This window comes from Silene latifolia, chromosome 6 (genome assembly GCF_048544455.1).
Source record: "Silene latifolia isolate original U9 population chromosome 6, ASM4854445v1, whole genome shotgun sequence".
Classification (NCBI taxonomy): domain Eukaryota; kingdom Viridiplantae; phylum Streptophyta; class Magnoliopsida; order Caryophyllales; family Caryophyllaceae; genus Silene; species Silene latifolia.
The window spans coordinates 24,674,579-24,688,148 of record NC_133531.1 but is presented as its reverse complement, the minus strand read 5'-3'; the positions used below and the strand labels follow the sequence as shown (position 1 = coordinate 24,688,148).

Below are 13,570 nucleotides of genomic sequence, written 5' to 3'. Positions count from 1 at the left end.
CGTCATTAAGCCCTCATCGTTTTCCGGGTCATCCCACTCCTCCTCTCGGAGGTCGATTTCAAACGCTAGTCTAGAGGTACCCTCCCTTGGTTCTCCCTTTCGGTCTCAACCTAGGTTAGTGATAAGACCAATTTCCGGGTATCCAATTCACAACCTAACCAACTCTCGTTGGTGGACAAGGGTCACAAATCGACAATTCCCAAAATCGGTCCATAAACCATATCAATCCTCTAGACTACCCTCACTAATCTCCCCCAACAATTAGCCTTTATGTGAATCAATTAATGGAATTACTCATGTCGGGTCAAACCGAGTCCTAGTAAAAGACTACTCACTAATCAGGTTTCTAAAGGCAAGAGAAACAATAAAGATGGAATCTTCAAGCATAAACATGGTGGAAGAACAAATTCTATTACTAATCATGCAAATATCCAACACAAATTATGAAGAAAGACAAATTAAACTAAAGATGGGTGAGAATGAAACTAAAAGACACAACCTTTAACACAAGCAACTCAAAGATTCAATCTTTGACACAAGAAAGTTAAAGACTCAATAACAACAATGGAAAACAAAGAAAAGATGAACAAGAAAGAGATTAGCATCAATTAAACAACAAGAAGTAGTATTCTAACATGAACAACTAAACAAGAATTAAGAGAAAAACAAAATGTAAACAAATGAAATAAGGAAGAGAAATTATACCAACTTAATTGCAAAAGGTGGAAACTTGGATTGACTAGTTGTTGCCCCGCGCCCTATCGGGCGCGGTGCCCCAATTTGGTGGAACGGTTTTGTTTGAACATTTGTAAAGCCTTTTTTGTAGAAATGGTAATTATGCAAAGCATTGTCGTTTATAATAGAAGTTGTGCGTATTGCACATACACAAGCAAAAGATTACATGTGCCTATTACATGTTGCATTCTACACAAACAAAAGCAATAGGTAGTTACTTTTGAACATAACACCTAGCTTCGTAAGCATGGGTGTTCCTAAAATATTGTACTTGTCATATATTACATAGATATGTTACATAGATACTATTTTATATAGGTATTATTGCATACTGGCTCTGTTGCTAACATCATGCCGCGAAGTTTACTGGCTTCCTGCAACGGAAATGACCGAGTTTTTGGGGTGCTTGTCTTGGGATGTTGATTTGGAACCTTCGATTTTGTCTGAGATATGCTATGCGTTGGTTGAATTATCCTGGTCTTTCTGCTTGTCGGTATTCTTTTGAGATGAAGTGGCATTGGTAGATTCAGTAGTGAAGGTAGTTTCTGCATAAATGCATTTTGGTTAAAAATCAGATTCCGTAAACTGATAAAGTAAATAAATAAACTAATATAAACTCATCATTTATTTACTGTCTTAGAACATTGCTCAGGGAAAATAAGTACCACCATGTTTAAGAAAATAATCAATAAACAATACAATGTTTCTTTAAAATTTAAAATAAATATTTGCCTTGTAAACATTAAAATTAAAATTAATATCTACTTGTGTAAGAAAACCTTATCTATTATTATCCTTACCTTATCTAACCTCATCTCTATGCTTATCTCTTACACAGAATCTAGCTCTATCATCAAGATCAAATAAATTTTTTTTTTTTTTTTTGACCGCAAGATCAAATAATTTAGATGTCAATCAACTAACCTATACAATGAGAAAGAAGAATATAAATAGAAAAAAGCTCTAATACATGCCCGTCATTTCTCATATCCTCACATTTCTATTCTAGTTATTATGTCAAACAATATTCAGAAAATAAAGGCAATGCAACATGCAATTGATAATATTGTAAAAGAAATTCAAGAGCTATTTGTTCGACTAAGAATAGTCTTGACAGAAAGCATTATATGGGAGAAACTTAACCAAAACTCAAACTGTGTTATGCTTGTTGAAATTCTTTGTGGAAATACACCAAATGAACTACTTAACCCAAGCTATGATGTGCTTCAAAATGTAACTCGCACTGAGTTTTATTCTAGAAAAGGGTATCTGGAAGCATTAAAACAAGAAGTGGTGGAGTTTCTATTTAAGCTTGAAAGTGTGATGACATCAAGTGCATTGTGGCATTTGTGCTACGGGGGACGCGCTTTATTTAGCTTCCCAGAAAGTGAACGGTCAAAATTTGAGTTGATAACTATATACTCAAATTACCTAAGGGGTCAACATTTTGCATATGAGATGGAGAGAGATATAGAAAGAGCGTTGCCGTCATCTTCATCTTCAATTGACAGCTGGAACCGAGAGATACGGTAGTTCCCATTTTAAACCTAGGTGTGTAAGTTGCTTTTGTTTCATTTAGAAACATCGGCATTTTTAGGTAGCAAGGATGGATGACTTTAGAACCTAGGTATGTAACTTTGCATTATTTGATAGTATATTTTGATACTGGTAGCCAAAAGAGGATGAGATAAATTCTTTCTTGTAGTGCAAATACAGGCATATGAGCATCGAATTTGAAGTGATATGGCACCGTGTCATTTAAGAAAAATTAAGAGGAAGTATTACTTGTGAGATACCTAACTGATGTTTTCTAACAATGCATGGAAAGTAGCAAGGAATGGTTGACTTCCTAGCCTAAAATGGGGCTTACTGATGTTGCCTAGCATTGCATGTAAAGTAGCCATTAGAAGAGTTACCTGCCTCAAAACTTCCTAAATAAGTGCTTCACCACAACATTTATGATGTCTTAGTGGGTTTCCTTTAAAATCACAAGAAAAGAAACATCAATCAGACATAAGAAGAGTAACATAGCATAGTTTTGCAGTAAAACCTTTAACCTGGCCCAAAGGGTGCCAAATAAGTGCCTTGTCACTTCTCAAGGGTATGCCGGTAGGTTTAGTTCGATTCTTATGTTTCAGCAGGAACACCAGCACGCTTAGTGAAGGAAAAGGAAAAGTTCTCTTCATTATACATGTTATTTCTGCCAAAACAAAAGAATAGAAGACACTAAATGTCTCTGAGTTTGCACTGGAGTCTTATTATGGCACAAACTTTAGGCGTAGGCAGGATGTCAACCTGTTGATTGATAGCATAAAATATACAATGGTCATTGTAAGCAAATATCTAAAGTATAGAAAATGCGGGATACAAATATCTAAAGTATAATATATTCGGCAAATATGTAAACAGCACCTAAACAACGGCAATACCACGCATCAACTTCAAGTATATCCAACTTTGCACTTGTGACAATATAAGCTACCCATATTAGAGAGCATCCACTTCAGTAAAAAACATAAAGCAAAGGTAAGGGAAATAAAGAAAGTGGGAACATGAAAAAGGGTCAGAATTTGGGTTTAGTATTTATAAAAGCTCTCACCAAAATGCTCAACTCCTCTCAAATTTGTGTCTCATTATTGTTCTATATGCCACCACCTCGATCACTTCCGTCGCTAATACATCAGTTGTATTAGGGGAAATTAAAGGAAGGTGAACCCATTAAAGACCTCAAATATTAGAGCACATTAAAATTAAAGATGAATAATTAAGAGGGTGAATTAAAAAAAAACAATGTGTAGGGGAAAAAAAAGAATTTGAGGTTGGAAAAATGAGTGGAGCAGCGAAGCTTAATACGTAGAACAAAGGAAAAAATGAGGTCTGATTAGTGCGAGAAATATAAGGGGAAAGAGTGTAGCGAGTATAAAGCAAAAATATCAAGATGAAAAAGACACAAAAAACCTAAATTGATGAGAAATAACCAACTTCTAAGATAGAGAAAGAAATCACCAGGGTAGTTGAAAGATGAGCAAATGTATGAGAGTTTGAAGGAAGTCGCATATGGGTGAAGGCAATGAAAGGAGAACAAGAAAGGGAGAATGGGAGGCAGAGAATGAAAGGAGGAAAAGCATGAAACGGAAGGCGCGGATTGAAAGGCAGAGATTGATAGTGGGGAGTGTAATGGAAAAATGAAAAAATGTTATTCGGTAAAAATGAGTAGGGTTTGGAAGTCTAAGGTGTCAAAATCAAATAAATGGCAGCCCGTACATTATACATAGAAGCTAATGACTTGCCATTGAACCACCACCATCACCTCTTACCACTGTGGTTCAGCCCGGAAGCAATCAATCATACACTTATCCCCTGCATCCCTCACCTTCTCGGCCAAATGATGCAGCGATCTTGGAGCTACATAACCACACCATTAATCGTCTTACTCATCCATGTTGCATGCTTTAGCAATTTTGTTGAAATTAAAGCATCGATTGGCCCACCACTGTATGGAACAGGTACTCGTACTGTGGCAATTAATCCCGCGATAGGGAAGCACTAAACACAGGGAAGGTTGACGGCGGGGAGTGTAATGGAAAAAGAGAGCACTAACCACGGAACTATTCAGTTCTTGAAACTTCTGAAGGGACACTCGAGCACGATTCTTTCCTACATCTTCCTCTGAAAATATGAAGTTGATGGCATATCCGACGATTCTACAACTCCTTCATCATAGAACGTCACAGACTCAACTCCAGCAAGGATAAGATTATTTGCTGCAAATTTCAAGAACAACATTAGTAACCTAAATATCAGCCGATACTTAATACTGTGAATAGTAGTTCAGCTAAGTAGAACTACACTTTCGTGCATAACAATGCAAATGAGATTAGAATGCCGAATATATTATACTTTAGATATTTACTTACAAAAGTAGCTGTGAGACTTGGGCGGCATTATGGTTGGTGGGAGAAATCGCTTCTTCTCCCACCACAGCTTCTGGCCTTGACATCCTTTCCAATAGCATAGTTTACATACAGCTGGTTCGACACATGAGAATGATCCCTTCAAGTCATACCCTCTCCATTTACAGTGAGAAAAGTTCAGCAGCAATTTGAAAACCCTTGTTGTAAGAATCAGCATACCATAAACAATTGAATGTTGTAATAAGTTGACATAAACAAAAGCTTAATATATTTTACTTTCATGAGACGGAAGGCGGATATATCTGTACATGAACAACATAATTCAACATTTTACACTTTATAAAGACATGCTTAAGCTTATCTATTATTTACGTGAATCGTCGTAATAAACAAAAAATGATATCTAATTGTTTAACTGAATCATTTTACAGATGATCATTTCTGCCAGCCAAAATACACAAGGATTCTGAAAAGAATACTTGTCTAACGATTGTGCAGCTCTCTGTCAATATAGATTTGCCCCCCAGTGATATAACCCGTAAGATCAGGTGTTGGATGTGATATCTAAAATGAAGAATCACATAGAGCATTAGTAACAATACGAACAATCAATCACTCCTTTACCCTTAAAGTGCCCGTGTATAGTGTTTCTGCGCTAACACCGAGAACAAGGCTATAGCTATATTATAGTCCAAAAGTAAACATGGATTAATTTAGGACAATAAATGATACGAATAACCATGGGGAAGTGTACTGGCTTTAATACTAAGCTCGTACTAAAGCTCGAAAGACTATAATGACAAATGTAACAGAGCCTTTTTGCAGACAGGAAGGCACACAGTAGACGCAGCAAAGTAAAAAAGGAAAAGCAGTAATAAACAGTAGGGATCTAGAAAGGCAAAGTATGAAGAAGAAATGATGATACGTCAACAGGTTGAGCAGAAAATGTATAACTCAGGAGTAAAAAAGATGAAGCGGTGTAATTTTATACATCTTTCCCGGTTCATTCTTGTACTTATTGGCTCTGGGTCATTCCTAGAACAAATCAACCCGACAAGGTTTGTTATTTTTTACAGTGCGCAAATTCCACGCTTAGCCATGCTGTTAAAACTCGGCTTGACTTAATCTCTGAATCTATTCAGGTACATCATACTACATTTAATCTTGATTTGTAAATTTTCAAAAATCATGACACACTTTAAAGTGATTTTACATAACAAAGATAGTCTAAAGTTAAGGACTTTGAGGGATGGCAAAAATCGAAGGCTCCACAAATAAAATGAGTACAATCTTTGATAGAAAGTTTCAACATCGGGTGGATGGTAAAAATAAAGTTATATATCCGAAAAAAGTGTCACACTGATAACCACATTAGATAAACCTTACTCAACACAAATTGTACTGACGCCACTTTGTAAGCATTCAGTCTAACAAAGTAACAAGAATATTTTTCGGCATATATTGATCTTTTTGGTAAATCGTAAACCACAATGCTTAAACCCTAGGTAAACAAAAGCAACATAAAAACTAAGAACTAAAAACACTGTTTGTATAGATATTAATTTGTAACGATTAGAATGGGAAACAAGTCAACAACTAACACGATGATAAGAAAACATATGCTTTTGATCAAAAATGAATTGTGTATTTACCTGAAGCCAGAGATGCTGCAGAAGCTTGAAGATGATTGTTTCAGGCTTGCTAACATGCACAACTTCTCTTTTGACAAATATATGTTGCAGTTCAGTGTAGGCAGATCAGTTCCAAAGAGCTTTTCCATTAACAAAATAAATCGAGATGCTGCTTGTTTAACAGATTCAACAACAACAACAACAACAACAACAACAGAGCCTTAATCCCAAAATGATTTGGGATAGGCTGACATGAATCATCCTTTAGAACCGTCCATGGGAACGCACACCTCAAAATGCGAAAATATAGAAAAGAAAAAGTGAAAAAAAAAATGGGGAGTGAAACATAATACAAAAGCAAGTTATACACAAGGATTAAAAAAATTGATGTAACATTTGCGAAAAAAATTTAATAAGATGTATTGTTTCCAGACTCTTCGAGGATTTGCATAAGCCTTCAGTTTTGAGGATTTTGGGGTTATTTGCTTCTGCCCCTGCATTGTTATGAATGAGATGGTTTGGTCCTATTTTAGGCGATTTAACATCCCTCCTCCAAGGCAAACCAAAATCTCTCCACAATAAGAAAGATTTGAGAGAAATTGTATCCAAACAACCACTCTCCATTCTCCCTCCCCTCCCCTCCTCCCTTAAGGATGTGTTTGGATGAGGGGATTTGGAGGGAAAGGGAGGAGAGAGATTTGGAGAGATGAGAAATCCATTGTTTGGTTAGCATAAAGGAGGTGGAGGGATTTGGAAGGGAGGGAAAATGAATCCCTCCATTTCCCTCCCCCAAGCCAAATAATTTCTCCTCCAATGAATGAAAAATTTGGAGGGAAAATTACCTCCTCCTTTCTCCCTTCCCTTTCCTCCCTTTCCCTCCTTTTTCGGTATTCAAACAAGGCATTAGTGAATGACATCAACTCGAATTCACCTTCACATTTGGAAAAAAGAAATGAAATTTGCATTTAGTTATATATTATCAAAGACAACATATGAGGAGGCAGGATAGATAGTTACCTTTTTGTTCACTATCAAGAAAGGCGGTAATGGAGTAAATAAGCAAACCATTGGAGCAAGGTAAAAAGCCATTCTACCTCGGATCAATTGTATTTCGCATAAGACTAAATTTAATATTTGGTCAAATTTCAACTGATATAGCCCAGAAGTAATGTTCTCTCTAGTTAGCGTCACAGGACTTGCATCAATAAGCCCACCCCTTTTAATAAAACAATAGGAAAAACCCAACATTCTAAAAGCCTAAAATCGGTTTCCATCACCATAATCCACTAATATTACTCTAAGATTAATTGTGAAGAAATAACTCCAAAGGTGAAAAAAAAAATATTCTAAAGTATACACGATGAAGGTTCATGGAGTCAAACAGATCAGGATTACCTATCCCGATTGATATGCCAACGGTGATTTTCCACATGTGGATGATGTTTTAATGTTATCTAAGACAGTAAGCTTAGAGAGATTACCAATGCTAAGAGGGATTTCACGTGTAAGATAGTTTGTACTAAGAATGAAGCTTGTGAGATTGGAAAATGCACTGAAATTGAACTTGGTCAATGTTCCTTTGATACCATGATAAGTAAGGTTGATCGCGACGACGGAACTGTGACCATCACAGACAATGCCATTCCAGTTACAAAGTTATCAGCCTTGGAAAGACTCCATGATGTAAGAGGATCAAGTTCAGGCAGTGAGTTTTTCCACTGAATAATTGCTGTTGTTGCTTCTAGTTCTCTTGCGGCTAATGAAAAAGTAATGATTTGTGTCATACTCAAGAAACCCATCATTAATTTTTGTGCCATAACTTTAGATTTTTAAGGTTTTTCTGCCATGGTTAGAAGTAGCAAACAAACTTTATCTTTCTGTATTTAGCAATGACAATTTATTGGCATGGTGTGTTGTGTGTATCAAGGAGGAATCAAAGCTCTCTTTAAAAAATTGAATATCAGTCAGCTTCATATTTTGGTTGACTGCAGAAATTCTGGTGGCTGGTTCAAAACAACTTCTTTTGCCAAGTATGACCAATTGACGACTATAATCGATTGTATATGTAATTCACCCCACGCTCTTGTTTAAGATCGTCTCAAGTTAAGAGATTCTCACAATCGATTTAAACAATGTTAAAAATGAAAGACGGGTTGTAAGAGATTTTAACTTAAGACGGTTTTAACAAAACCTATTTGTAATTCAGCTAGTTTTTAGAAATAAAATTTTGAGTTTTTAAAATCAAAATCCGTCTTTAAGAAAGACTAATTGTTCTATAATGAATTTGCCGCTAAAATATAGGTTTGAGAGTTAATTTCCCGAAATTAGGGTATACCTCCCGGAAATTGCGAGGTAAGTGGTTTCGGATATACGCAGGCTTAACCTCGTCATTATAGTCATAGTAATAACAACAATGAACAAATTAGAAATGATGATCTAATCTATAATTACAAATATTAAGATTAAAGAACTAACCTTTACTTGATTTTGATTTTGATAACACCCACATTCAGGATCCATCATAAACTCCCTGAAAAATCCCAGTGTCATTTTTTGCTGCCAATTTAAGAGATCTAAGCCAAAAAATGAAACAAAATTAATATTATCGAACATCCATATTTCACTGTGAGTTATCCATCCCTTCTCAAGGATGCAGGTTATCATAGAATAGTTGGATTAAATGAGATTAAGGGCTAGTAACTCATAAGAATAGGCATATCAGATCTTCGAAGCCATAAAAGAAATTAGCCGAAGACGAGCCTGAAACCTGTACCAACTTTGTCGTTTAAGAACTCAAGATTAAAATTAGTCGTAAGCAAAAATGCGAGACAGTGAGAGAACATTCAAATTGAACGAGACAAAAGAAAGAGAGAGAATTAATTTACTGATAAAAGGCGGGGGTTATCATACACAAAGGAGTCGGAATCAAAATCACTGAAGCTTAATGACTGGTTGCCTGAATTCCAAGCTACGGCTCTTTGAATCGCCACTCTTACGCTAGTCGTTCCTGCTTCTACTTCTCCCTTATTACATCTCCTCACATCTTTTCGTTTTTCCTGCAAAATTATTCACACGGCATCTTCTTGAACAAATGGTCTCTTATGCAACAGTTTGATACTTATGCAAAACTGATTTACAAACACGGAATTCAAAGGCATAGTAGTTCAAATGGTAATCAGTATTGAACAATCATTACAGAAAAACCATTCTATGGAAACTCTTATATGAGGGCAACTTACATAGAATTTGCGATTCTCAAAAAACCAATATTGATTAACAACAATAAATAAAAATGAGTTAATAGGAAAAAATTAGACTAAATAGATACGAACATTTGTCTATGTTCTCATTCATGAGATTTGACATAGAAATAAAATTAGACCCACTTCCACCCTTTCGAATGTGGATCATTGAATCACACCTGCGGCCAGCCTAATATGAACGAAACTGATTTCAACTATCTCAAGAGTGGCATGAGGATCCATTGAATTAATTTTCTCTAGTAATGAACAATTCTTTATTAGAGCATATACGATATGTACCATTAGTATCTACAAACCACCTATCAACTGGTATGTTGATGTTCCCCATTAATCAGATCATTAATAAGGACCTGAACATTGGACAGTCATGGAAACCCAAGCTTTGATGCGAGAAATGTCCAAACTCAAATTAGCGACTGAACTTATCGCATCCAACTAAAATTAGTCGCAAATTGGTCACTAAATTCATTTAGCGACCAATTTTTGGTCATTTACCTCCTAAATAATAATTCCGACAACTACTAAATTATTCCTAATTTTTAAGCTTCGACCCGTGTTCTTTAATAATTAAACGGACACCTCCTAAATAATAATTCCGACAACTACTAAAATATTTGTCTCGAGTCGATTTATCTAAATCCAATTTTTCATTGAATGAGGGCAGGGATGAACTCTATTTACCAGGTACTGATTGTCATGTCTATACAATGTAAAGAGATACGAATTAGTAATTATGGAGGAGCACATATCATGACCTTTACGAAATTATTGGTCTCAGAATAATAGTAAAATATAGATCAATCATACAGAAAGACCTCAACACCATGACTAAAAGACAATTTCAAAGAATCTAACAGACAAAAACAATGTACTTGAACAGCAGTAAGGCGTACCAACGACAGCCGTTCATAAACTATAAAAGCCATCAGACACCATTGCAAGAAGCACCCATCAACCAAAAACAAAAAACAAAAAAAAAAAGAGAGAAAGAAGAATCAGAAATTGGAGTTAAGATGGGTAACCTTGGAGTTGTGCTTCTAACTATCTTTGCTGCAGCCACTGTATTTCAGACGTGCACGGTTCATGCCACTTTGTCGGAGGACACCTACATCAACTGGGGAGCTGATAAAGCTAACATGACTGGACCAGACAGTATCAACCTCGGATTGACTGAATATGGAGGTAAGTGCATGTAACGTATTCTGCATTTATATTTTATAGTCAGCTACCACGAACCTTGTCCGCATTAAAACTGGCCTTTTGATCGACTATACCTGAAAAAAAAAAGAAAAAAAAACACTTTATGCATTTTCTTAAAACCTTCTTTGACATTGTTGTTTACGATATGATTTAACGATCAACAGGTTCTAGTAATTTTTCCTCGAAATGATAACATTTGTATAAGCTAACAGAGCATTTAAATAGTAACTTGAGTCAAGATAGATAGTGACATCGCTTCTTCGTATTATAACAGGATCTGGATTGTTATCAAACAACAGCTACATGTTTGGATCAATTAGCATGCTAATCAAGTTGGTTCCTGGTAACTCAGCCGGAACAGTCACCACATTCTATGTAAGTTCCTGTTAGCAGCTATCAAAACTGTTAATTTAGACTCCTTTCGTTTTACAATGTCTTGATGTTCCGGAAAAGTATCAAAATGTCATAATAATGATAATATGATATGCAAGGCTAACAGGTGTTTTTCTTATGTATTTTTAAAGTTGTTCATTAACGAGACAAGGCATGACGAGATAGACTTCGAGTTCCTGGGTAATAGCACAGGAAACCCATACACAATTCACACAAATATCTTCACAAATGGAATTGGCCAGCGCGAGGAGCAATTCAAGGTCTGGTTTGATCCTACTGATGGTTTCCATAACTACACCATCTTCTGGAGCCCCTTTGCAGTTGTGTAAGTTCATCACTGCCATTCGTTATCCTATTACAGGAGCACTAATTATTGTGCTCCCAATAATTACGAACTTGACTGCATTTGTCGTTCCTAAATTTGAACAAATTATAGTAAACTCTAGGCAAAAAAAAAACAAATATTTTGACACATCAGAATGATCCCTTCAAGTCATACCCACCCCGATAGCACTCTGCATTTACAGTCAGAAAAGTCCAGCAGCAATTTGAGAACCCTTGTTGTAAGAATCAGCATGCCATAAACAATTGAATGCTGAAACAAGCTGACATAAACAAAAGCATAATATATTTTACCTTCATGAGACGGGAAAGTGAAGGAAGGTCACTGGTTGGTGGATATATCTGCACATGAACAACAGAATGCAACATTGCGCTTTGTAAGATATGCTTAAGCTTATTTGTTATTTACATGAATCAACATATTAAAAAAATGAAATCTAATTATTTAGCTGAATCATTTGCACTTAATACAGTACACACATACTTCAGCAATGGAATTAGAGTGATAGTCCAGAAAATCACACTGACCCATATCAGTAGTAGTCTAGCCGACCAAGTATAGTACTTAGAAAGTAAACAAACCCCTCACGGATAACTGCACAAAATATAGTAATCAGAATTTAGAGTTTAATCAACACATTATCATTACACTAACCACACATTTATAGTAAGCTCACACAATGATCTATGGTCTCTTGGGTAGAGATCATACTAACAAAGAAAACACAAGCATTGTTCACTTATTCAACAAACCAACCCCAATTTGTCCAATAACATTGAATTGTTGATCATGCAACAGCTACAACCGCGATAAAATAAAGAAAGAACTCGAAACTCAATCATAGGTGAGTCTCTTCTGCTGTTCATATCAAGGTAGGCCGCTACACACAGGTGATCAAAAGACCAATTACAACAACATCCACCACACATGTAAAAGCATATTCCAATCATGAGTAACAATCTAATCAACTACTCATAATTTGGGCACCCCCACAAGCAAAGGTTCATAAATTACTGAAAAATAGGAAGAAAAAACAGAGGAATCAAGGGCAATTCACCTGTGATTAATCTACCAAAGTAGACGAAAGAGGGGAAAGTGGTAGTGTTGCTACTCGACGGTATCCGTCGTCTTCAAGAACAACTACTGTTATTACATAACAAAATCACAAAGGTAAGCAGTACAGTAGTCAAAATTGAAGAACAACTATTGTAATCACATAACCAAAATCGCAGTACGGAAATCGTAAATTGATGAAAATTAAATAAATAAAATGAGAGAGAGAAAAGACATGCAAATAGAAAAATGGAAGTAATCAGTCGCTAACACCGCTTGTCGGTGAAATCAAAACCCTAATTAACTAATCCAACGAAATCAGTACCTGCGCTTTGGCAGTGGCGATGATATCAAAGTACCTAATTGCAAACAACAACCACCCCATCAACAGAAACTCCGGTGATGTCCCAAAAAGCAAAAAAGAAGGGAAAGTTGAAGGGAACTCGCCATATATAAGAAGATGAGAAGAAAAAGTATGGCTGAAGAAGAAGCAGCATATGAGAAATAGGGAGAAGAGAAAATGCATGGCTCGACAGAGAGAATGAAGTGGAACGGAGAAGAATAAGAATAAAAGGAGGGGCAAAATGGTCAGAAAAACACAAAGAAGGGGTAAAATGGTCAGAAAAGCACAATGTTACTGTGCTGGGAACAGTAACCCATCTTTGGGTTTTAAAAGAGTATGGAAAAGAGTATGGAAGAAAAGCACAATGTTACTGTGCTGGGAACAGTAACCCATCTTTGGGTTTTTAAAAAAGTATGGAAAAAATGAAGAACTTGGATAAACAAGAGAACAATTGTATTAATTTTTGAGCAAAGATTACAACTTGAGTCTAGGAAAATTGAAGAGAGGAAAATAATTTCTAGGGTTCTAAAATATTTGAGAGAAAGATGAACTAATTTTTAATCTAATTTCTGAGGTAATATCTAGTGTAAGGGTGTGTAATGTGTAGTGGGGTTTTATACTAATCTCATAGAATTAATAATAATCATAGTCCTAATAATAATAATCATATTAATAATAAGAAAAGGGGAAGGGGA

At 35.8% G+C, this 13,570-nt stretch overlaps 2 protein-coding genes across 14 annotated transcripts; one reads left to right on the top strand and one right to left on the bottom strand.

Annotated features, from left to right (window-relative positions):
- Positions 1-831: 831 nt before the first annotated feature.
- On the bottom strand, positions 832-13,186 carry LOC141586550 (uncharacterized). Of its 13 annotated transcripts, none has more exons than XR_012519569.1 (11): positions 12,858-13,186; positions 12,537-12,622; positions 12,007-12,073; positions 11,773-11,820; positions 10,566-10,817; positions 8,756-9,336; positions 6,302-8,036; positions 4,653-4,846; positions 4,337-4,499; positions 2,652-3,030; positions 832-1,280 (listed from the first exon to the last, which is right to left on the bottom strand). XR_012519569.1 is itself a non-coding variant. In XM_074407819.1 (10 exons), exons 8-10 carry the CDS (start codon positions 6,427-6,429, stop codon positions 4,393-4,395), a joined length of 429 nt encoding a protein of 142 aa, XP_074263920.1. In that variant the 5' UTR covers positions 6,430-8,036; positions 8,756-8,853; positions 8,982-9,336; positions 10,566-10,817; positions 11,773-11,820; positions 12,007-12,073; positions 12,537-12,622; positions 12,858-13,186; the 3' UTR covers positions 3,297-4,392. The 13 variants fall into 13 exon arrangements, 10 of the variants coding, with proteins under 10 accessions (XP_074263920.1, XP_074263921.1, XP_074263917.1 ...); XR_012519570.1 differs by having other exon boundaries at positions 2,652-2,713; XR_012519571.1 differs by lacking the exon at positions 2,652-3,030.
- On the top strand, positions 10,410-11,465 carry LOC141587847 (putative xyloglucan endotransglucosylase/hydrolase protein 23). The gene is made up of 3 exons (XM_074409315.1): positions 10,410-10,725; positions 11,018-11,118; positions 11,268-11,465. The coding sequence occupies exons 1-3, from the start codon at positions 10,410-10,412 to the stop codon at positions 11,463-11,465; spliced, it is 615 nt and encodes a 204-aa protein (XP_074265416.1).
- Positions 13,187-13,570: the final 384 nt, after the last annotated feature.